Consider the following 22,459-nt stretch of genomic DNA (forward strand, 5'->3'; position numbering starts at 1 on the left):
GTTGATTCTGTGATGTCGGCTACATGTGGGATTAACTAAAACCCCAAAATGCAGGGCAACATCTGGGAGGTCTTTTTGCTTAATCTGAAGTGGGAAGATCAGTTTCTTTTCCTTCTTTTTTTTTATTTATGTATTTATTTTATTTATGTGTATACACTGTTGCAATCTCCAAACACACCAGAAGTGGGCATTGGATCTCCATTACAGATGGTTGTGAGCCACCATATGGTTGCTGGGAATTGAACTCAGGACCTCTGAAAGAGCACTTAGTGCTCTTAACATCTGAGCCATCTCTCCAGCTCAGGGGAAGATCAGTTTCTGATCCTTTTCCTTGAGGTGGGAAGACACAGCTGTAATCCAGGATATTTGAGCTGGAGCGCCCCCCCCTTTTTTCATCTGGGCCACACCTTCTGCTGGAAGCCTACAGGAAGCCATGGAAGAAGGGAAGGCTTGCAGAGCCCTGCTGTCTGTGGTTCCCCAGTTTCTAGAACTTTCCAAAGAATAGATTCTCACAGATCCCACCCTGTCTGTGGGGTTTGCACCCCTTCCACAACCCAACTCTATCTATTCCTACAGTGGTGAGTGGTCACAGGAGCCCTTATGGGGGACCCTGGAGGAATAGAAATCATAGAATTTCTTTTTCTTTTCTTTCTTTTCTTTTTTTTTTTTTTTTTTTTTTTTTTTTTTTTTTTTTTTTTTTTTGGTTTTGGTTTGGTTTTCCAAGACAGGGTTTCTCTGTGTAGCTCTGGCTGTCCTTTAACTCACTCTAGACCAGGCTGGCCTCAAACTCAGAAATCACCTGCCTCTGCCTCCCAAGTATTGGGATTAAAAGTGTGCACCACCGCCCTATTTCTTACTTTCTCTTTTTTCTTTTCATTCTTTTTTCTTTTTCTTTCTTTCTTTTTGTTCTTTGTTTGTTTGTTTGTTTGTTTTTTGGATTTTTTTTCAAGACAGGATTTCTCTGTATACCCCTAGCTGTCCTGGAACTCACTCTGTAGACCAGACTGGCCTCAAACTCAGAAATCTGCCGGCCTCTGCCTCCCAGAGTGCTGGGATTATAGGTGTGCAACACCGCCTGGTATTTATTTATTTATTTATCTATTTATTTGTTTATTTATTTATTTATTTTTGAGGGCGATATTTTGTTTCTAGTCAGGTTTTGTCTGTACTGCAGTGACCCTGTTTCTCCATGCCCTTGTATTGTCATTTATATCAGTCTCCACAACTGTTAGGGGAGACTGCTAACAAAAATAGACAAGTTAAGTCAGGATTCCCTTAAAAGGCAGATTTTTGTAAACTTAGACTATTTCCTGTCAAAACTAAACATCCAGAAGCCTCCTGCTCTTCCTCTGCCCCACAAGTTAAGTTGATTCTCCCCTAGTGAATCAGGAATTGGACTCTGAGAGACAGGGTCTTCTGCCATCCAGGGCTGGAGTGAGAGGGAAGATCCTCACACCCTGTGAGCCCACTGTGTTCAGTGAGTGCTGCACTGGGGTCCACAGCACACTCCAGGGATCCTGTGTGACACACCTGTACCTTGTCCCCCAGAGGCAGGCCTGGGAGTCATTTTCTCTGGCTGAGTGTCAGAGGTTCACCACATTTCTGCTATATACTTCCTAATGGCTTGTCACTTAGACTGACAGTTATGCTGGTCAGCAAGATGACCACAGGGTTGAGTCTCAGTGGTTACATCCTTCCAGTAGCACATGGCCCTAATTTCTAATTTTGATATGAACTCAAGCACATATTACATTACTTATTTTCCATTCCATCTTCCATTCTGTGACTACCTGCCTCATGCTATAGAGCATCACATAAGGATGACCATGTTGACCCAGTGGTTCCTGTGGATTCCCTCTTAGCTTCTGAGTCCCCCAGGAACATGTGCAGTTCTATGCTGAGGGGACCAGCGCTACCTGCAGGTCACTAGTGCAATGACAGTCAAAGTGTCAAACAGACACATAGTTCAGGGTCATCATTGAATTAACTGTGTCTTGTGTAGATTTCAGTTTGTCTTGTTAATTGTGGGATTTCTTACATCTTCCACACAGATCCCCCAAAGGCACATGTGACCCATCACCCCAGATCTGAAGGTGATGTCACCCTGAGGTGCTGGGCCCTGGGCTTCTACCCTGCTGACATCACCCTGACCTGGCAATTGAATGGGGAGGAGCTGACCCAGGACATGGAGCTTGTGGAGACCAGGCCTGCAGGGGACAGAACCTTCCAGAAGTGGGCATCTGTGGTGGTGCCTTCTGGGAAGGAGCAGAATTACACATGCCATGTGCAGCATGAAGGGCTGTCTGAGCCCCTCACCCGGAGATGGGGTAAGGCGAGTATAGGTGCAGATCTGGGATCAGGGAAAGCTGGAGCCTTCTGCAGACCCTGAGCAGGTCAGGACTGAGAGCTGAGGTCATGACCCTCACCTTCATTTCCTGTACCTGTCCTTCCCAGAGCCTCCTCCATCCACCAACTCCAAAATGGCGACCATTGCTGGTCTGGTTGTCCTTGGAGCTGTGATCATTGGAGCTGTGGTGGCTTTTGTGTTGTATAGGAGAAGCAGAGGTAGGAAAGGGCAGGGTCTGGGTTTTCTCTCAGCCTCCTTTAGAAGTGTGCTCTGCTCATTAATGAGAAACACAGCCACACTCTACATGCTACTGTCTCCACCTGGGTCTGCTGTCAGTTCTGGGAACTTCCTAGTGTCAAGATCTTCCTTGAGCTCTCACAGCTTTCCTTCTCACAGGTGGACAAGGAGGAGACTATGCTCCAGCTCCAGGTTAGTGTGGGGGAAAGGATTGTCCTGGGGCCATTGGAGTGAAGCTGGAGATGGAGGGAGGTCTGGGAATCCATAACAGCTCCTCCAGAGAAATCTTCTGGGGGCCTGAGTTGTACCGTGATATGAATACATACATGTACATATACATTTGTTTTGTTTTACCCTAGGCAGGGACAGCTCCCAGAGCTCTGATATGTCTCTCCCAGACTGTAAAGGTGACACTCTGGGGTCTGATTGGGGAGGGGCAATGTGGACATGGCTGGGTTTCAGGGACTCCCAGAATCCCCTGTGAGCTGTGGGTTGTTGGGATGTTGACTTCACAGTGATGGTTCATGACTCTCATTCTCTAGCATGAAGACAGCTGCCTGGAGTGGACTGAGTGACAGCCAGTGTGTTCAGGTCTCTCCTGTGACACCCGAGCCCTCAGTTCTCTTTTGACAACAGTGTCTGATGTTCCCTGTGATCCTATGGGCTCAATGTGAAGAACTGTGGAGCCCAGCCTGCCCTGCACACAGGACCCTGTCCCTGCACTGCTCTGTGTTCCCTTCCACAGCCAACCTTCCTGGTCCAGCCACACACCTGGGGGACATCTGCAACCTGTCAGCTCCATGCTGCCCTGAGCTGCAGCTCCTCACTTCCACACTGAGAATAAGAATCTGAATGTGAACTTTATTGTTCACATCCTCACCTGAGGGTTGACTGTCAGGTAAAGGATTGAGAATACTTAGAATATGTGGAGGAAATAAATAGCAGATGGAGAAACTTCTAGAATCTGAGTGTCTACCTCTTCTAACCTTCTAGAATCTGAGTCACTATGCTGTGTGTATCTCTTGGGACAGGATGAGACTGTGGGAGCTGAGTGTGATTCTTGACTTTGTCTTCTGAGTTTACTTCTTGCATCTTTAGTTTGTATGGAGGACTGGGCGTATTCTTGCTCCTTCGAGTGCTTCCTGTCTGGTTCTCCTCATGGATGTCCATGTATGACAGGAGTAGGAGGTGCTTTTCCATTTTTATCCCTCCAGACACAACAAGGGCCCTGCTCTCAGGACATTGTGGGCCACACGGATCGACTAAACTCCCCTGAGCTCCTGCCTCCTTCCAGGCACCTCTGTAGAAATCTCCCCATCTTTCCCCAGCTAACCCTGGGTTGCAGGATCCACACAGAGGAGGGATCCATAGGCTCTTCTCTCAGATCTGGTCCCATTGGATCTGAGCCGTGCCCATGGCCCCTCTCCTTCTTTGGCTCTGGGATCCTGGTGCTGCCTCCAAAGAAGATTCCAGGGTTGATGGGATGAGTCTACTTTAGATTCCTGTTTATTATAAGACTGATCCAGGGACTGGAGAGATGGCCCAGAGGTTGAGAACAGTGGATGCTCTTGCAGGGGACCCAGGTCCCAGCACACACATGGTGGCTCACAGCCATCCATAACTCCTGTCCAAGGACCTCCAATGCCCTGTGGATACCAGGCTCATGCAATGAAACAAATACATACTCAGAGACATAAAACTAATAAATCTTTTCAAAAATGCATTGTAAGGTGCCAGAGATGGAAATTCCTTTGTTTGCTGCTCCTGGTTCTGGGCCTTGAGGGATTCTCTTCCAGCTTTGTGCTTTCCAGGCCAGAGTCTCAGCAGCCTTAGCTGAGAGGTGTGGATACCAACATGGTGATAATCTCTGTCATGATGCAGCCATCTTTGTCTTGTTAAGGATGATGACTTCTCCAGACCCTGCAGATGAACATTCATGCACAATAAATGTTTTATTAAAGAATAAAAATTAAATAGGCTATGAGTCAAAGACAGAAAGGCAGGTGGGGAGAGGGAGGGAGGGCCCTGCTTAGGGGAAAGCTCAGGTGACCCTGACCTCAGTGTGAGGGGACAGGGAGCCGCACTTCACAACATCAGGCTGGAGCTTGTGTTGATAAACAGAGCCTCCACAGAAGCAGGAGGTGACTGCAAGAGGTTCTCCTCCAGACTGAAACATTCCCCCCGGAGCCAGGAGGAGGCTGATGAGGCCCAGGAAACACAAGGGCTACAGATTCACTGAGCTCACACAGTGTAGCAGGTCCCTGTCAGGGTTGAGTCAGCAGCAGTTCCTGAGGGGGAGGAGGCTGTTGAGTGGAGCTGCTGGGAGCCTAGCAGGGAACTGCACTGATGCAGCTGTTGTGAGTGGACATGCACACTGGGTAGGGCTGCTCGGTGATTATCCCCAACTCACGCTTCCGTGAGTAACCAGGGAGCCCAGGGTTCACCGAGCTGACTATAGATGGATGCTTTCCTTGGTCTGCTATCATTGTCCCTGTGAAAGGTGGAGGAAATCCCCTCCTCAAGCAGGTGACACACCTGTGTCTGTTGTCATCGGCCCACAGTGTCTGTTCCAGATGTGTGCTGTAAGGTCTCTGCTTCTGAGACACACTAGCTGGGCACAGCACAGCTTTGCTGGCCTGAGGAACAAGTACTGCTGAGGGAAGATGGTGTGATACGGTGTAGGAGAAATAACAAGGACTCGTTGTCTCAGGATGTGGAGGCAGAAGGGAAGGCGTCCAGAGTGCAGGTGAGGGAACAGGGCAGAGAGCTATTTGTTTTTTTATGACTCATCATGATTTAGTGTGGCGTACAGGCACATGCTTTTATACCTAGCCTTTTGAAGGAAAAGGCCGGTGGATCTCTGTGAGTTCAAAGCCAACCCAGTCTACATAGTGACACTTGTATCAAAAACATTGTGTGTATATGTATCACTTTTCTGTTGCTGTGATAAAGCACTGTGACCATTCAGAAGAGTGTGTTTGCACTGCAGCTCCAATGGATCAGAGTGCATCATGGTGGGCAACGGTTGCAGCAAGCTGCAGGCATGGCGGCTGGAGCAGGACGCTGAGAGTTCACATCCTTAGTGGAAAATAGGAAGCAGGGTGAGCAAAATGGAAACAGCCAGGACTTTTCACTCTCACAGACTTCCTTCAGTAACATACTTCCTCCCCAAGGCCACACCTCTTCTTAAACCTCCACCTCCCCATACATCTCTACCAAGCAGGGAACAAAGTTCTCCCTAGCCCATGGAGGACATGTCTCCACTGGATCCACCTCAGTGGAAGTATGTACCTGTGTGGACATGGTCAGGTGAGTGCAGGGGTCCTGGAGGTCAGGACAGGGTTTCAGATACCATAGATGTCAGTGCTGAGAATTGAACTTGATTCTTGGCAGTAACAGAAGGTGCTCTCAGCATCTCAACCTTCTCTGAAGCACTAAGAGTGCTGTTGAAATAGGTGCTCAGTTTGGCGTCAGTCAGAGGGTGACATATGAAGAAAGAGTTGAAGATTGTAAGAAATCTTTCCAGAGGGTATTGAACCAAGTTCCTTCCAGACCATGGATCCTACAGCGTTGATGTGCTGAGGCAGAAGCAGGTCTGTGTATTCTGAAAAACATAAGGAAACAGTTGCCTGGAGCAGAATCAGGGCCTGTCTACACCATGAGGCATAGGAATGCTGGAAGGATCCAATAGCTCTAGAGATGTTTCTTCAATCCAAGGCTCTAGGATGCTAGGGAAGGAGGAACAAGCTGGAAGAAAAGTCACTGTGACTCCAGAAAATCCTGCAGAGGACTTTATGCATTGCGGGAAGATGCTGATGGGACCCAAGTGTGACAGATCCTTTAGTCGCCATAGAACCATGTGATTTAGAAAATACCCAGTCAGGTCCTCATTCGGGGTATGGATGGACAGAGGGAGTGGAATGGCACAGCACAGGATACTCCCCACACAGATATCATCCTGTAATCTGTGATGATATCACAGCTAATAGTGATCTTTGTGTCAGTGAAGGGAGCCAGGCACAGCTGACATAGGGAAGAGGAGAAGGAGGTGGTTTGGGTCCAATCACCAGAGTCCAGGCTCTCACTGTTACTATGCAGATTTGCATATCCGCTAGGATGGCCTTGAGGTCTGCATTGTGGGCCCTTCACTCCTAGGGCTGAGGACAGGCTGGGCAAGGGATTCCTTAGAGGGGCCAGTGATTTCCTGCCCCAAGACACTTAGGCTTGAAAATCCCCACAGGTAAGTAAACTGGTTCATAGATAGATAGATAGATAGATAGATAGATAGATAGATAGATGATAGGAAGGATGGATAGATGGATAGGTAGGTAGTTGGATGGATGAGTAGTTATAGATAGATAGATAGATAGATAGATAGATAGATAGATAGATAGATAGGAGGATGGATCAATATATGGGTAGATAGATGGATGGATCGGTGGATGGGAAGGTAGAGATAGACAGACAGTCAGACAGACAGATAAATTGACAGATTTCCTGTGATTCTCTCTATGTAGCCATGGCTTTCTGAGTCTCTGTGTAGACCAGGCTCACCTTGATCCTACAGGAATCTGCATGCCTCTTCCTCCTGCCACAGCTTTGAGAGTCCTGGAAATTAAGACCAGCACCAACATGCCCTGCCAGGACCATAGATTTTTATAGACACATCTGCAGAGCCTAGCAGGACATCCTTCACCTTTTGGTATTTGACGCATTCTGAGAAGCAGCCAAAGGCAACACTGTCAAGTTTCCCAGGAAAATATACACAGAGCTTTGTGTGAATTGTTCATGGGAACAGTAGTGCCTCAGCCCTGAAGAGGGTGCAGGGCTGCTGGGGACCCAGGCAGCATGAGGTGACTAACATTCTTTCTGCTCTGGTTGCAGTACACCAAGACAAACTGTGCTGCCCTGGGACTCTTATCAGGGGGGTTTCTCTTTCCTCAGTTTTAGTGCTTTGGTTAACTAAGATCTGAAAGTAACAAGGCAAACACTGGGTGGTTCTAGGTACCAACAAGGCTGGTCTCCTCTGAGGAGTCAGAACAGAGATAGAGAATGATATCATAGAGCTATAGAAATTCCCCCTACAGAAGGGATTTACAATCCTCTCTCTACCTCCAGGGAATCAGGTTTTATTACAACATCTTGGCCTCAGTACAAATGAATTGGCAAACATTTGGTGCAATAGATTTCCAACTTTTCCCAAATAATACCAACTACTCAGACAAAACGGGGGGATGTGGCAGGATAATTGATCACATTGTGTAGTCCAAGATTCTGAACTTGGAACAGGAAAATCCTGTTTCTGCTTGTGAAGTTGCACAGCCCTAACAGACACCTTTAAGCCAAGAACTTTCTGTAAACAATATTAATTAAAGTCAGCCATAGGTCAAGAGGCATGACATGCAATCATTTGACAGGGATGAACACAGGGAAACACAGGAAGTAGAAAGGCGGGAGATTGAGTTGGAAGGAACTGAAGACAGTGTGGAGAAGGAGAAGGAGCTTTTTCCTTCTGAGATCTTGGTAGAGTAAGAAGATCTTTTCTCTGCCTCATTGAGCCAGTGGGTTTTCATACTAAAATCTGGACTTTTCATCTTCCATTGGTAAAATTAAATGACAAGGATTTTGTTTTGAAAACAACAGACCATGAAACATGTTTTAAGACAGCAACCCCCTCCATCTTGGCTGATCACTTCATCTAAATACAAGTTGCCAAAGACTGGGAGCCATCTTTACCAAGGTTAAAGAGCACATGCCATGTGAGTTCACTAACATCAATTGACCGCAAGTCACAAAACAATAACCGTTAAACATCTTTGTTCAGCCGGGCGGTGGTGGCGCACACCTTTAATCCCAGCACTTGGGAGGCAGAGGCAGGCGGATTTCTGAGTTCAAGGCCAGCCCAGTCTACAGAGTGAGTTCCAGGACAGCCAGGGCTACACAGAAAAACCATGTCTCAAAAACAAAACAAAACAAAACAAAAACCCCCTTTGTTCTAATGAGTTTTCTGTATATCATTGTATCTCTTTGTATACTGTATGTAATGATAAAAATGTAAGGTTATAAAGATGTACTTAGATTAGCAAAAGCTGATTTAAGATGTATGTCTATATTTATTATAGTTACAGACCATTGTGAGCTTTAGCTATTTGGAGAAACCGAGTCATAGAAAAAAGTGTGGTATTCTTTATTGGTAAACTATAAAAGATACCAGTCTACTATGGACTGAAGTTTACTTCATTTATGGTTTATTTAGATGATAAAGGATCTTCACATCAAATTACTAAGGCTCAAAGTTAACAGGGATAAAAGTTACAAAATCTTAATCTTATGAAAGCTACTGAATGATTGTAGGCTGTTGAGGACAATTAACACAAGCAAGTCAAGAACAGGAACAAGGAGTATTTAGCCTCCTGCATATGTTTCCAAAGTTAAGCCTAAAACAAATTACTAGAAACAAGGACACTTTGTTCAGTTCAGGTATCCTTAGCAGATATCAGTCCTCAAAACTTTTCAGACATCCTCTGAATATGGCATTTACAATGTTTAATGGAAAAAGCTTACTTTGACAGACATAGACCCCAAACCTACTAGAAGTGACCCCAAGGTCCGCACTGAAGAACTCCACCTTGAGCTTGTTTTAAATGTAACAAAGGTAGCCATTGGGTTAAAAACCGCCCTTCATCTTGTCTGTCACCAGAACTCTGTCCAAACTGTGAACAAGCAGGACACCGAGGAGTTGATTGCCCCAATTTGCTGAGACAAGGTAGGCTGATCCCCCAGGGTCCTCATCCACTGCACAGTCTTTGGACCTTCTGGACCAGGTTGGGAAGACTGATGCTGCCCTCTATCCCCAGCAAAATCAAGACTACCACAGCAGAACCTTCAGTGATTGTCTAGGTAACAGATAAGTCTGTCATTTTTAATAGATTTGGAAGCTGCTTAGTCTGTACTTCCTGCTTACTCAGGTGAAATTCCCCCTTCACAGATCTCTGATGGTGTTGACCAGGGAGAGCTTTGTCAGTTTAACAGCAGCAACAACACAGGCTTCAGGTGCTTCTCAGTTCTCTTTATGTGTGAAAATCACGAGACACTTTCCTAGAATTGCTATGAGGTCTAGACACTGACACATTGTTACCAGATTCTAAGAAGAGATAAAGCACACAGGAGATTTCAATGTAACTTTTTACTATTCCTTTATGTAAAGGACATTGTTTTATGGTGACTGCTCTCAAACTGTTTAATGGCTACTGCTCTCAGTAACCAGCCACCTGTGTCTTGTAGTGAGTAATTGAATAGAAAAAACAGGAAAGTTTATGTAACTTCTAAGGATATAAAAGTAAGTTGCAACGATCTTAGTAGTGAGCTTTCAGATCTGTGAATGTGACTTATAAAGGTCTAAAAAGTTTTAAATGCAATTTATAAGGTTCTAAGGAGGTGTTTTAAGGTGTGTAATGTAATTTGTAAAGGTATAAGAAAGTGATTTAAGGTGTATGTAAAAATGAAAAATGTTTCAGATTTCTCCCCTCTCTATGCTATTGTTATATTAAGACCTAAAGGTCAGAGTTTTAACATTAATCACTGGAGTTCTGATGAGTTATTGATCTAGCTATGATAAACAGTGATTGCTATTATCATTGTTATCACAGTTATCACGAGCTCAAGATTATGAATTTCCTGTGGTTGTCTTCTAAGTATAGACTTAAAAGTACTTCTCATTGAGCTAAAACGTCTGTCCAGTCTATATACACACAGTGTTCTGGAAAGAGGGCAGAATGTTCATGCTTTTACCTCCAACCCCCTTTTCAGGATCCCCAAGCTTTTACTATGACTCCAAGGCATGAGTCTGCTGCCTTTTCTACAACGTGAAATTCAGTACTGATTACACAGTAGTTTGTTTACATGTGTTTACATGTCTAAAAGTTATCTCATTTTGTAAACTTAAAAAAATCTTTTAAGCTTCAAAAAATCTACTTGAATCCACCTCTCACAGGTCAGTAAGTACTGTCAATACAGCCTGTTTCATCTTATTCCTGAGGGTGGGGTCTCCTCCTCCTCTCTGTGGTCTTGGGATGCCCCACCCCCAGCTAATGGGCATAAAAGTTTAAAATGTTCACCTAAGAAAAAATTATTCTAACCTCCTGAACTTTACCCTCTGATCCTTATATACACATATGCTTCAGTAAAATGCTCGCTCCAGGTGTTTCCTCAAACCCTGCATGGCAGACAGCCTCAAAGCACCTGCCCCATGACAATTCAACTTAAAGACACATCTGCACTGCCCAGCTGCAGATGGTCCTGCAGAGCCTGGACAGTGAAGGAGCAGCATGCTTATTTTGAACCTGGACAGCATCCCAGCTTTCTTGGGTCCTCAAAGATGTGACACCCCCAGACAACAGGAAGCAGTCTAAAGAGCTCAGTGATCCCATTCTGCCCCACCAGTCACCCCTTCCTATTTTCTCACCTTATACAATAAACAAGACAAATGGATGTCTGTCGACCAATGACCACCCACATTCCAGAACCAGCCTGCTTTCAGCCTTTCAATGTCAGACGCCACCACACACATTTCCACTGTGGCCACAAGTTGTGCACCCTCCTTATCTGGCCCATGTCTTCACAACCAGCTCATTTTCCCTTCCATCCTTACTACCCACCTCAATAAACCTCTCACACGAAGTCTGCTGTGTGGTGTGATCTTTGCAAAACCCCTTAGCCCTCTGATCCATGCAAGAACCCTAGCAAGCCCCACAGGGTCAGCCCTGAATGTTTCCCCAGCTGGGCAGCTGTCTGTTGGAGCAGGACCTGAAGCTGCATGGAGTCTGAGCAAGAAGGGAAATAGCAGCTGTCCAAAGAGTGGAAGAGCGTGTCTTCTCATTTCTTTTTTAATTCTGTCTGTCTGTCTATGTATGTATGTACATAGGTACCTACCTACCTTTTCTCAGTCCCTCCAAAATTAAACTATTCTGCTCTGAAGTAAGAAAATGTCCCTATTTCTCTTCTCCCTTACCCTGACTTTATCAGTCTCTCCTGTAATTATAGCAGCAGCAGCATCCAACAGGCAAAGGAGAGACAGGCATCCATCACCACGGTGAATGTGCAAGCCTGGCACACTGCACAGAGAGGGTACAGAAGGGCTGTCCTGATGCTCAGTATTGTTCAGTCTGAAGGGACAGCAGTGGCACGTGTGTCACCCCTCCACTGCATGTCAGGTAAGGACTCCACCAGCCTGGTGGTCTCTGACGTTTTCAGAACAAACAGCAGCCTTCTAGGTCCATGGAGGACACTGCTGTCCTCTGTACAAATGTAATGAGTATGGAGGTTAAACAGCGGCTCGGAGGCAGAGGCAATATGGACTCGCTGTCACGGGACAGACAGGCTCAGTGGTTTGTCCTGCCCATGGCTTCTTCCCCGGCTCCTAGGCCAGCAGTCCCTTGGTTTTTACAGAAGCTGAGGCAGGGAGTCATGGAGGCTCACTCTCGGGGTCCTTGCAGACTGGAGTCAAGGAGACAAGAACAATGTCATAGTCATGACTGCCCCTGTGGGAATTCCACAAATGACACTCTGAAGGCATCTGTGTGGGAGATCACCTTGATTGTGAAGACTCTGGAGTCTTCATCATTGGTCCTAAGCCCACTGCTGGGGACTGGGCTGGTGCAGGTCGCCATAACACTGAGAATGTCAAGGCCAAGTGTGAGGAGAGTGACCTGCAGGACACAGGAGGACGCCATGGTGTTGAGAGCTTTTGGTGCCACATCCAGGAATTTGGCATTTGTCCCTGGGCTCGGAAAAGGAAGTAGGCTCAGGTAAGAATATTAGAAACCGTGACCATGGAGCAGCGCCTCTGAGGGCCCGTGGATCTGTGTCTTGTTTCAACAGTGTTTGGATGGAACAGACCGGGGTTCCCTCTTTAGCTTCCAGCCGCTCACAGTCTCTCCAGTCACGGCCTCCGGGACCATCTCCTTGCAGCCTTTGGTTCCTAGGACCAGCCAGCACCATCTTCGCATTCAGCCCCGTACTCCGGATCGGCCATGACCTCTCAGATTCGTCAAGAGTTATTCCACCAAAGTGAACGCTGTCATGAGCCTTCTTGTCAGCTTGAACCTGCAGACCTCCTACATGTGTACTACATCTCTCTGGGCTTCTTTTTTTATCTGGATGACCTGGCTCTGGAGGGCATAGGTCACTTCTTCGGCGAATTGGCCCAGGAAAAGCGTGAGGGCACTGAGCGTCTCCTCAGTTACTCTTCCAGGATGTGCAGAAGCCATCTCAAGGTGAATGAGGAAAGACCCAGGAGGTCATGGAAGCTGCCTTGGCCCCAGAGAAGAACCTGAACCAGGTCCTCTTGGATCTCCATGCCTTGGGTTCTGCTAACACAGACCCTCACCTCTGTGACTTCTTGGATAAGGGGATGAAGGTGATCAAGAAGATGGGCAACCACCTGACTAAGTTTCCCAGGGTGGCAGTGCCACAGCCAGTGCAGACCGGTGTGTTCCAGGCACCTCTGGGCTAATATCACCTTGAGCACCTTGCCCTCAAGCAGGACTAGGAGGCCTTCCAAGGGCTTCTCCTCTCTGCTCTGCACCAGCCCGTGTTAGGACTTCCACTTAAAGGAACCACTTAAGCCACTAGGCAGCTTTGTAACCTCTCTGGAGCCTCTCAAGTCTTGGACCAAGTAAAAATAAAGCTGAGACAGACAAAAAAAAAAAAAGAACAAAAGAAAAGAAAGGAAAGGAAAATAGAAGAAAGGAAAAGAAAAGAAAAAGAAAAAGAAACTGAGCACGGGGCTTTGTTTACTGCTTTTCTTAATTATTTCCTCGTGTGATTGCTTGGCTTACTACTTTGCTTGATTACTATCTTATGTGATCTGTTTGTTACTACTTTGCTTGAGTATTTTGTCTTTGATCTAAGAACTGACAATGTGTTTTGGATGTACCTAGAATGATATAAGCAGATAATAAAGTTGCTTCAGCCTCAGTACGGGCTAGAGTCATGTTACAGTCTTGTCTAATTGGCTTTGTCTTTTCAATGCCTTGAGGATTGAATCTTACTCCCTCCCTTGAGACACAGTTGAATAACAGAGCTGACTTGGTCACCATGAGAAAACTAAGACAGGACCAAATTGGAACCAGGATCCTGAGGGATGTCTTGACAATGCCTGACCAACAACTGAATTTTTTTGAGTAGCAGGTTATATTTTCTCTTAGCCCCAGAAGATGGGAAAGGTAACGTCACTTCCTGCAGGAAGACTTTGGATGCTGGGATGTCGTGGTCTGTTATAAGTTACCATTCAAGTGACTGAGCAAATTTTTTGTTGTTCACAGGAATCAAAAAGCAACACTTCACCTCAAATGCTATGCAGTGTGCACAGTAGGCCCAGAAAATGAAATATCATTTGTATTTTTAATTTTATGCTTTTTGACAAATTGTAATTTCAATACACTCTACTTCAACCATCTTTTCCTGTTCTGTTGCAGAGCTCTCTGTATTGGCTGGAGGTACAGTGTTGTCTAAACAGGCCTGTGCCCACTGTTCCTGTCCTTACACTCTGGATGTGTAGAAGAGAGAGGGGGGGAGTATGTTTAAAATCATACTTATTAAATTTTATTTTCATTAGATGTTCTCATTTTTGTATGTGAGTGTGTAGGTGCACTAGCACTGGATCCCTTGGAACTGAAGTTGCAGACGCTGACAGCCGCCATGTGCTGATGGGACTCAACCTGGATCCTCTGCAACAGCAGCAAGTGCTCGGAGCTGCTGAGCCATCTCCACAGCCACTGTTGCAATGTTTCCATCAGGAACCCACACAGCTGACCCACAGCACGCTGGCTGAGCACAGTGAGAGGAACTAGAGGCTCAGGAAGAGACAGTGCAGTGCAGAGCTCAGGAGGGAGGGTGCTGGGCACTGATGGGGTGAGGCCCGAGGGACAGAGACAGAGAGGGGCTGAGGAGAAGGAGACGGAGGCAAAGGGGAGAGGCTAACTCAGCAGAGCTCCCTGTTTGAGGGTGTTTCTGTACAGACTGCCCTTGATCACCTCCAGATCCCTGCTGGCCTCTTACATTTCATAGTGAACTCTGTGCTGATTTGAATGGTTCATAGGAATGAATAGTTCAAATCCCGCTGATGGAACTTTTAGGAAAGTATTGGGATGAGTGGCATGGTTGGAGAAGTGTCACTGGGGCATTGAGTTTTCAAACATTTCTAGGCTTCAGGCACCTGTGGTGGGCAGTGCTGCTGGACTGTGCAGTCAGGGGCAGTGGCTTTGGCTGGGATTTAATGGCATGGGTGGAAGAAAGTTGGACCCAGGGGCCATTATAAAGCAGGTGAAAAGTGCAGATCGCTGTAGCCAATCACAGGAGCTGCTGGAGATGACTGACAGGTGTTTCAGGAAGTGCATCTGGAAGCCTGGGGCTCCTTGGATAACTCAGAGCAGAAATGCATCACCACCACCACGTACATGGACCGCTACATGGACACCTTGAACACTGTGTCCCATGCCTGCAGCTCTCCACTGCAGAGGGAACAAGCCAACATGTGACTGAGACCTGTGCCTCAGGACACTGTTCTCAGAAGAGAGCAAGGACCAGTGTGAGTGCAGGGACATGGCTGCCCCCACTGAGCTGTGACCTCATGAGAGCAGGGACCTCAATAAATCCCTGCTGGGAGGGTGGGGGCTGAGAGACTCCTGCTGTTCCCAGAGTCTGTGCCTCTGGTGTGCAGACAGAGCTGTGGGCTTACACTGTTCCTCTGCTATACCTCACCTCTGCCATTGTGGACTCAAACCCTCTGAAAGCACAGAACAGATTAAACACACATTTATAAGAAGCTGAGGTCACAGTGTCTTATCATAGTCATAGAAAAGTAACTAAAGCCATGTGGGATGACACAGGCCTTTAATGCCAGCATTCAGGATGCAAAGACAGGTGGAACTCTGTGAGTTCAAGGCCAGCCAGGTCTACATGGTAAATTCCAAGACAGCCAGAGCTGTGGAGACAGATGAAACCTAAGAGCATCAAGTTCCAGGGAAACAGGGAAGACATCAGGTCAAACTCCACACTATCAAAAAAATGTATAAATTTAATTTTTCCACACACTACTCATCAGGGCTGGAACCTCACCTCACCAGCGTGCACTCTCTGCGTGAGAACCATCTTTCTTCCAGTGTCCACACTGCACAGGCCTGAGGAACTCTGGGGCCAACTCTGTTATCAGATGCAGTGTCCCACACAGCTGTGACATTCGTGTCCCTCAGCTCATCAGCTCACAGTGTGAGTGAAGGTCAGAGAGGGACTGAGAGGGTCACAGGTTACACAACTCCTACCACACTGTCATCAGTATTCTGTGTTAGAGTCGGTGACAGTTCCTCTCCTCACTTAAGCCACAGTACCCTGGAAGTGCAGACACAGGGATGTGCAGTGTAGACAGGGATCACTGCCCTGCTGTCTGTGGTCTTCACAGGGGTCTCTTCCCACTGGACAAGGGGGTCTCCTGTGCTGAGAAAGTGACAATCCACATGGACAATCTAAGGACCTGGAATGAAGATCCTTGTAAAACACACCCACCTGGATTTGCTCCATCTGTGACCAAGAGGAGCCTGAGTCTAACCCTGAGGCTGAGAAGACAGATCCTGAGGGAAGGGGCAGTGTCTCCTCTTTACAGGTGAGGGTCCTGCACTCAGGCTTAGAGGAATGTAAGCTGCCCACTGCAGGTGAACAGAGCCTGGTCTCTGTGGGGTCAATGTGGGGCTCGCAGGCCAGCACCTCTGCTTTTCTCCACTGCAAATCACCTCGCCCACCTCTTACTGTTGACACTCTATTCCCAGAAGTGATTTTTCTTCTAGAAGACTCCAGGGTCTGACTTCTGAAGAGAAGGAGGAAGAGGAAGGGTGGAGGAGAGGACACAGGGAGTCTGGCTTGCAGGTGTATCATGGTGTCCAGACAACTTCTGGGTCAGAATTCTGAGGTAGTGATGTCATGGGTGGGGGAGCGCAGGGTTGGGGATTCCCCATCTCTCCAGTTTCACTTCTGCTCCTAACCTGTGTCAGGTCCACAGGTCCATCTGCCAGGACACTGATGACAAGCTGACAGGTCTCAGCCCACCCTCCCACCCCACCCTGCAATTGGGTGGCAAAATCCAGGGAAACCAACCAGCATTTCCATGGCCCTGGTTATAAATTCCGGGCAGCCTGCTGGACTCAGACGCTCTGATTCCATATGGTGGCCATGGCACCTTGTATGCTGCTGCTCCTGCTGCTGGTGGCTGCCCTGGCACCGACCCAGTCCGGTGCGGGTGAGTGAGGAATCCGGAGGGAAACGGCCTCTGCGGGGAGGGGCGAGGACGTCACCTGGAAAGCCACATCCCCGCGTTGCCCACCGGACCCTCTGCTGCTTCTCCACCTGCGCCCTGCTCCCCTCCCGGCCCGAGCACCCGCCCAGGATCCCGGGAGGAGGTCGGGGTCTCACTGCGTACTGCCTTCAGGCTCACACTCGCTTCGGTTTTTCTTCACCGCCATGTCCAGGCCTGGCCTCGGGTAGCCCCGGTTCATTGTCGTTGGCTATGTGGACGACAGGCAGTTCGGGCGGGCGCTTCGACAGAGGTGCGGAGAACCGAGGGCGGAACCGCCCGAGCCATGGGCTGAGCTGGAGGAGCCGAAGTATTTGGAGCAGCAAACACAGATCGCTAAGGGCTATGAGCAGATTTTCCGTGTGAACATGAGGACCCTGCTCCTCTACTACAACCAGAGCGAGGGCAGTGAGTGACCACGGTTGGGAGGTCATGAACCCTCCAGGTCCTTACACAGGGGCCAGAAACTTCCAGGGAACCAAGTCTCGGATTCAGACCAGTTTCCCATTCAGTTTGGAGGAGTTTGCAGCTAGATGGGAAGGATCTCTCGGGACAGGGTGGGTGGGCGGGGCTGACCGCGGGGTCCCGCAGGCTCTCATACACTGCAGTGGATGACCGGCTGTGATATGGGGTCAGACCGGAGCCTCCTCCGCGGGTACATGCAGTTCGCCTACGATGGCCGCGATTACATCGCCCTGAACGATGACCTGAAAACGTGGACGGCGGCGGACTTGGTGGCACAGATTACAAGACAAAAGCGGGAGCAGGCTGGTACTGCAGAGCAAAGCAGGGCCTTCCTGGAGGGCGAGTGCCTGGAGTGGCTCCGCAGATACCTGGAGCGCGGGAAGGAGACGCTGCTGCGCACAGGTGCAGGGGCCGCGGGCAGCTCCTCCCTCTGCCCTCGGGCTGGGGCTCAGTCCTGGGGAAGAAGAAACCCTCAGCTGGGGCGATGCCCCTGTCTCAGAGGGGAGACAGTGTCCCTGGGTCTCCTGATCCTCATCACAGTGACTGCACTGCCTCTCCCAGGGCTCAGCCTTCTCCCTGGACAGTGCCCAGGGTGTCTCAGGAGGGAAGGAGAGAATTTCCCCCACTTAGCAATGGCGGCTCTCTGCAGTCTGCAGCCACTGTTCTCTGCCCACATGCACTGTCTGTGGACACTGACTCCTGTCATGCTGAGTGCGTCAGCTCTTACACCTCAGGACCTTTACCTGATGGGAGACATGGACTCCCCTACACTAGGCTGGTTCTCCCAGTTTTCAGACCTTAACAAAGAACATATTCTTGCAGATCCCTCCCTGTCTGTGGGGTTTACACCCCTTCAATAACCCAATTCTTTCTATTCCTAAAGTAATGAATGTTCACATGAGCCCTTATGGGGTACCCTGGAGGAATATAAATTGTGGAATTAGTTTTCTTTTTTTTTCTCTTTTGTTTTTCTTTTTTCTTACTTTCTCTTGCTTCTTTTACTTTTTTTTTAAAGGTGTTATTTTGTTTCTAGTCAGGTTTTGTCTGCACTAGGGTGATCCTGTTTCTCCATGCCCTTGTATTATCATTTGTATCAGTCTCCACAGGTGCCAGGGAGACTGCTAACCTGGATAATTAGACAGGTTAAATCATGGTTCCCTTTGAAGGAGAGATTCTTGTGAGCTTAGGCTGTTTCCTGTCAGCACTAAACACACAGAACTCTCCTGTTCTTCCTCTGCCCATAATTTAGAGTGCTGCCCCTAGTGAATCAGGAATTGGACTTTCTGAGAGACAGGGTCTTCTGCCATCCAGGGCTGGAGTGAGAGGGAAGATCCTCACACCCTGTGAACCCGCTGTGTCCCAGTGAGTGCTGTACTGGGGTCCACACCACACTCCAGGGATCCTGTGTGACACACCTGTACCTTGTCAGCCCAGGGAGTCATTTTCCCTGACTGAGTGTCAGAGGTTCACCACATTTCTGCTACACACTTTGTAATGTCTGTTCACTTGGACTGACAGTTATGCTGGTCAGCAAGATGGCCACAGTGTTTGACTCTTAGTGGTTGCACCCTTCCAGTGGCATATAGCCCTAATTTCTAACTTTGATGTGAAGTCAAACATATATAAAATTACTTGTTTTTCATTCCATCTTCCATTCTGTGACTACCTATCTCATGCTATAGAGCATCACATAAGGACGACCATGTTGACCCACTGGCTCATGTGGATTCCCTCTTAGCTTCTGAGTCCCCCAGGAACATGTGCAGTTCTGTGCTCAGGGAACCAGCTCTGCCTGCAGGTCACTAGTGCCATGAAACTTGAAGTGTCAAACAGACACATAGTTCAGTGTCATCATTGAATTAACTGAGTCTGAGCTGAGAGCTGGGGTCATGACCCTCACCTTCATTTCCTGTACCTGTCCTTCCCAGAGCCTCCTCCATCCACTGACAACAACATGGTGATCATTGCTGTTCTGGTTGTCCTTGGAGCTGTGGCCATCATTGGAGCTGTGGTGGCTTTTGTGATGAAGAGGAGGAGAAACACAGGTAAGGTCTGGGTTTTCTCTCAACCTCCTTTAGAAGTGTGCTCTGCTCATTAATAGAAACACAGCCACACCCCACATTGCTCCTGTCTCCACCTGGGTCTGCTGTCAGTTCTGGGAACTTCCTAGTGTCAAGATCTTCCTTGAACTCTCACAGCTTTCCTTCTCACAGGTGGACAAGGAGGAGACTATGCCCCAGCTCCAGGTTAGTGTGGGGGACAGGATTGTCCTGGGGACATTGGAGTGAAACTGGAGGTGATGAGAGCTCTGGGAATCTATAATAGCCCCTCCAGAGACATCTTCTGGGGGCCTGAATTGTACCATGATATGAATACATACATGTAGATATGCATAAACATTTGTTTTGTTTTACCCTAGACAGGGACAGCTCCCAGAGCTCTGATATAGCTCTCTCAGATTATAAATGTGACACACTCTAGAATCTGATTTTGAGAGGAAATGTGGACATGGCTGGGTTTCAGGGACTCCCAGAATCCCATGTGAGCTGTGGATTGTTGGGACGTTGTCTTCACAGTGATGGTTCATGACTCTCATTCTCTAGCATGAAGACACCAGAGCCCTCAGTCCTCTTTAGACAACAGTGTCTGATGTTCCCTGTGAGCCTCGGGGCTCAATGTGAAGAACTGTGGAGCCCAGCCTGCCCCTGCACACGGGACCCTGTCCCTGCACTGCCCTGTGTTCCCTTCCACAGCCAACCTTCCTGGTCCAGCCACACACTGGGGGACATCTGCATCCTGTCAGCTCCATGCTGCCCTGAGCTGCAGCTCCTCACTTCCACACTGAGAATAAGAATCTGAATGTGAACTTGATTGCTTCTTAATTTCATGGATTGAGAATACTTAGAAGTTTTTGAAGATATAAATGACATGCATAACCTTGCAGAATCTGTGTCACTATGCTGTGTGTATCTGGTGGGAGACAGTGAGGCTGTGGGAACTGCGTGTGAACAGAGCTGTGCTGAGTTGGGCTCAGTCAGTTATTATCTGTGATGGGGTCACTGCATGGCTGAGTCACTCCAGGCTCTGCTGTCTCCATCACTATGAAGCACATGCTGAGAGTCTGTCATCACAAGGACACAGGGAAGGACAGAGCTTTGTCCTATCCTCAGGCTTACGAGGCCCCAGAACTAAAGATCAGAGAATCAACTAGGGATCCTTCAGTGTGCCAGGTGCACAAGATAAGTCAGTGTGCCGGGTGCATAAGATAAGTCACTCTACATTTCCTGCCACCCATTTGCTTTAGCTTCTAATGATGTTGTATTGAAGCTACGCTGTCCCATGGTACTGTGGTGATATCTGGTCCTTCTATCCAGTGTCTTTTCCAGGGTTCTCAGGTATAGGATGTGATTTTCTGTTGAACTCTCAGGAGCACATCCACACTTGAGATAATTGGCTTAGATTTTTCAAAACCTATTTTTATTAAGGGTTCTTAAATAAATTAAAAAAACCCTTCCTTCTAGCCCACCACCCACCAGAGGTTGTGGAAAAGAAAGGATATGAGGATACAGGGGGAGTGGCCCTGTTTAGAAATGGTTCTTTGGAGCATATCCAATATATGTTGTCAGGATATCAACAGTTCAGTTTACAGATTCAGCAAAAGCAGCTCGATCCTGAAGAAACCAGGAGGCTCAGCTGTTTGCTGTTTAGAAGGAGTTCCTTGGGGGCAATTTCAATCTCCTATTGTCAGGAGCCTCCAGTGTCCAGGTCAGTGGTGTCAGGATAGCAAACAGGAATCCTCAGCTGTGACACAACCCCGCTTATAAAAGAAGTCTAGCTCCTCCCATACGCCCTTGGCAGGCTGAGCCACATTGCTGTCATGGGGTTTTTCTGCTGAGAGATTGCTAACTTTCTTCTTCTCCCCCTTTTCCCTGGCATGGGGCACATGGGTTAGAGTGGGAAGTGCTTCACAGATGCAGCTGGGTTTTGCTGAGGTGCCATTTGTGTGGGGCTGCTGGGGACTGGAGAACTGTTGCCATTGTGGACAGCTCCTGACATGTTTCACCAAGACTACAGGCTGAAGCAGGAATGAAGGTGTTACCACCATGGGCAGCTCCTGTGAGGCCTGCAGGTTCTGACTGTGGATTTGCCTTTCCTGCATGTGATGCTTCTGCTGAAACCACCATCAGTGAACTCACAGAATGCCTTATCCACCATCATGGGGTTCCACGTGGTGTTCTGACCCAGGAACTCACTTCACAGCAGAAGTGTGACGGTGGGCCCACGGTCTTGGAGTGCTCTAGTCTTATGATGTTCCTCACCAACCTGACATAGCTGGGTTGACAGAACGATGAAGTGACTGTCTGAAGATACAGTTACAGTGCTAATTAGGTGACAGCAGCCTGCAGGGCTGAGTCATGGATAGTGGGACTTTCTTGGTCCTGCCAGGGGATGAATAAAGACACAGAGACTTATCATCATCATCATCATCATCATCATCATTGTCATTATTATTTTAGTTTAGTTTAGATGCTTAGCTTGGCAGACTTTCAGCTTTTCTAACGTGACAAATACTGGCATATGTCCTATCATGTGACCTGTTCTTTACCTCTCTCTCACAGCCCCGGTACATCTGTCCTTCCCCATGTCATGCTGGTGAATTCTCCTGCCACTGATTCTTTTCCCGGAGGCCCTCTCTCAGCTGAGAATTTCTACCTTTACTTTCCTATCTAGGATATCAGGGTAAGCAAGGGAGTAACAGGGAGCCAGGGGGCTCCACAGACTTCTGTGCAAAGCCCACCAGGAGAGAGATCTCCCAGCAGAGCTTTTACTTCTGAGCACAGAGGTGAGATCTCCACCTTCTCTCTGGAGGGGACCGGCTGGGAGTGCACGGGCATTAGATCAGTGGAGCAACTGGAACAGGAGCCTTCAGTCACCATTCACACCAGGGAGCCAGGCAGCTCCACAGCCTTCTGTGTGCAGACCCTGCCAGAAGAGAGTTGATCTCCCAGGAGTGTTTACAGGCCCATAGGAGGGACAAGCTTCAGCCAGAGACAGCAAGACCAACT

General features: G+C 48.0%; 2 protein-coding genes and 1 pseudogene across 35 annotated transcripts in view; 2 read left to right on the forward strand and 1 right to left on the reverse strand.

Moving 5' to 3' along the window:
• Window positions 1-19,659, forward strand: part of LOC127669410 (H-2 class I histocompatibility antigen, D-B alpha chain-like) — a 121,738-nt gene extending 102,079 nt beyond the window's left edge. For 4 of the 34 annotated variants that reach the window (XM_052163332.1, XM_052163334.1, XM_052163340.1 and 1 more), the window contains 2 exons: window positions 19,347-19,438; window positions 19,592-19,659. In XM_052163332.1, the coding sequence (XP_052019292.1) occupies window positions 19,347-19,438; window positions 19,592-19,644 (145 nt within the window). In that variant the 3' untranslated portion in view covers window positions 19,645-19,659. The other 30 variants (XM_052163301.1, XM_052163305.1, XM_052163344.1 and 27 more) reach the window with 22 other exon arrangements.
• Window positions 1-22,459, reverse strand: part of LOC127669430 (H-2 class I histocompatibility antigen, L-D alpha chain-like) — a 63,909-nt gene that overhangs the window by 29,125 nt on the left and 12,325 nt on the right. The window lies entirely within an intron of this gene.
• LOC127669427 (ferritin light chain 1-like) lies at window positions 11,569-13,292 on the forward strand (annotated as a pseudogene).

This window comes from Apodemus sylvaticus, chromosome 19 (assembly GCF_947179515.1).
Source record: "Apodemus sylvaticus chromosome 19, mApoSyl1.1, whole genome shotgun sequence".
In the NCBI taxonomy this organism is placed as follows: Eukaryota; Metazoa; Chordata; class Mammalia; order Rodentia; family Muridae; genus Apodemus; species Apodemus sylvaticus.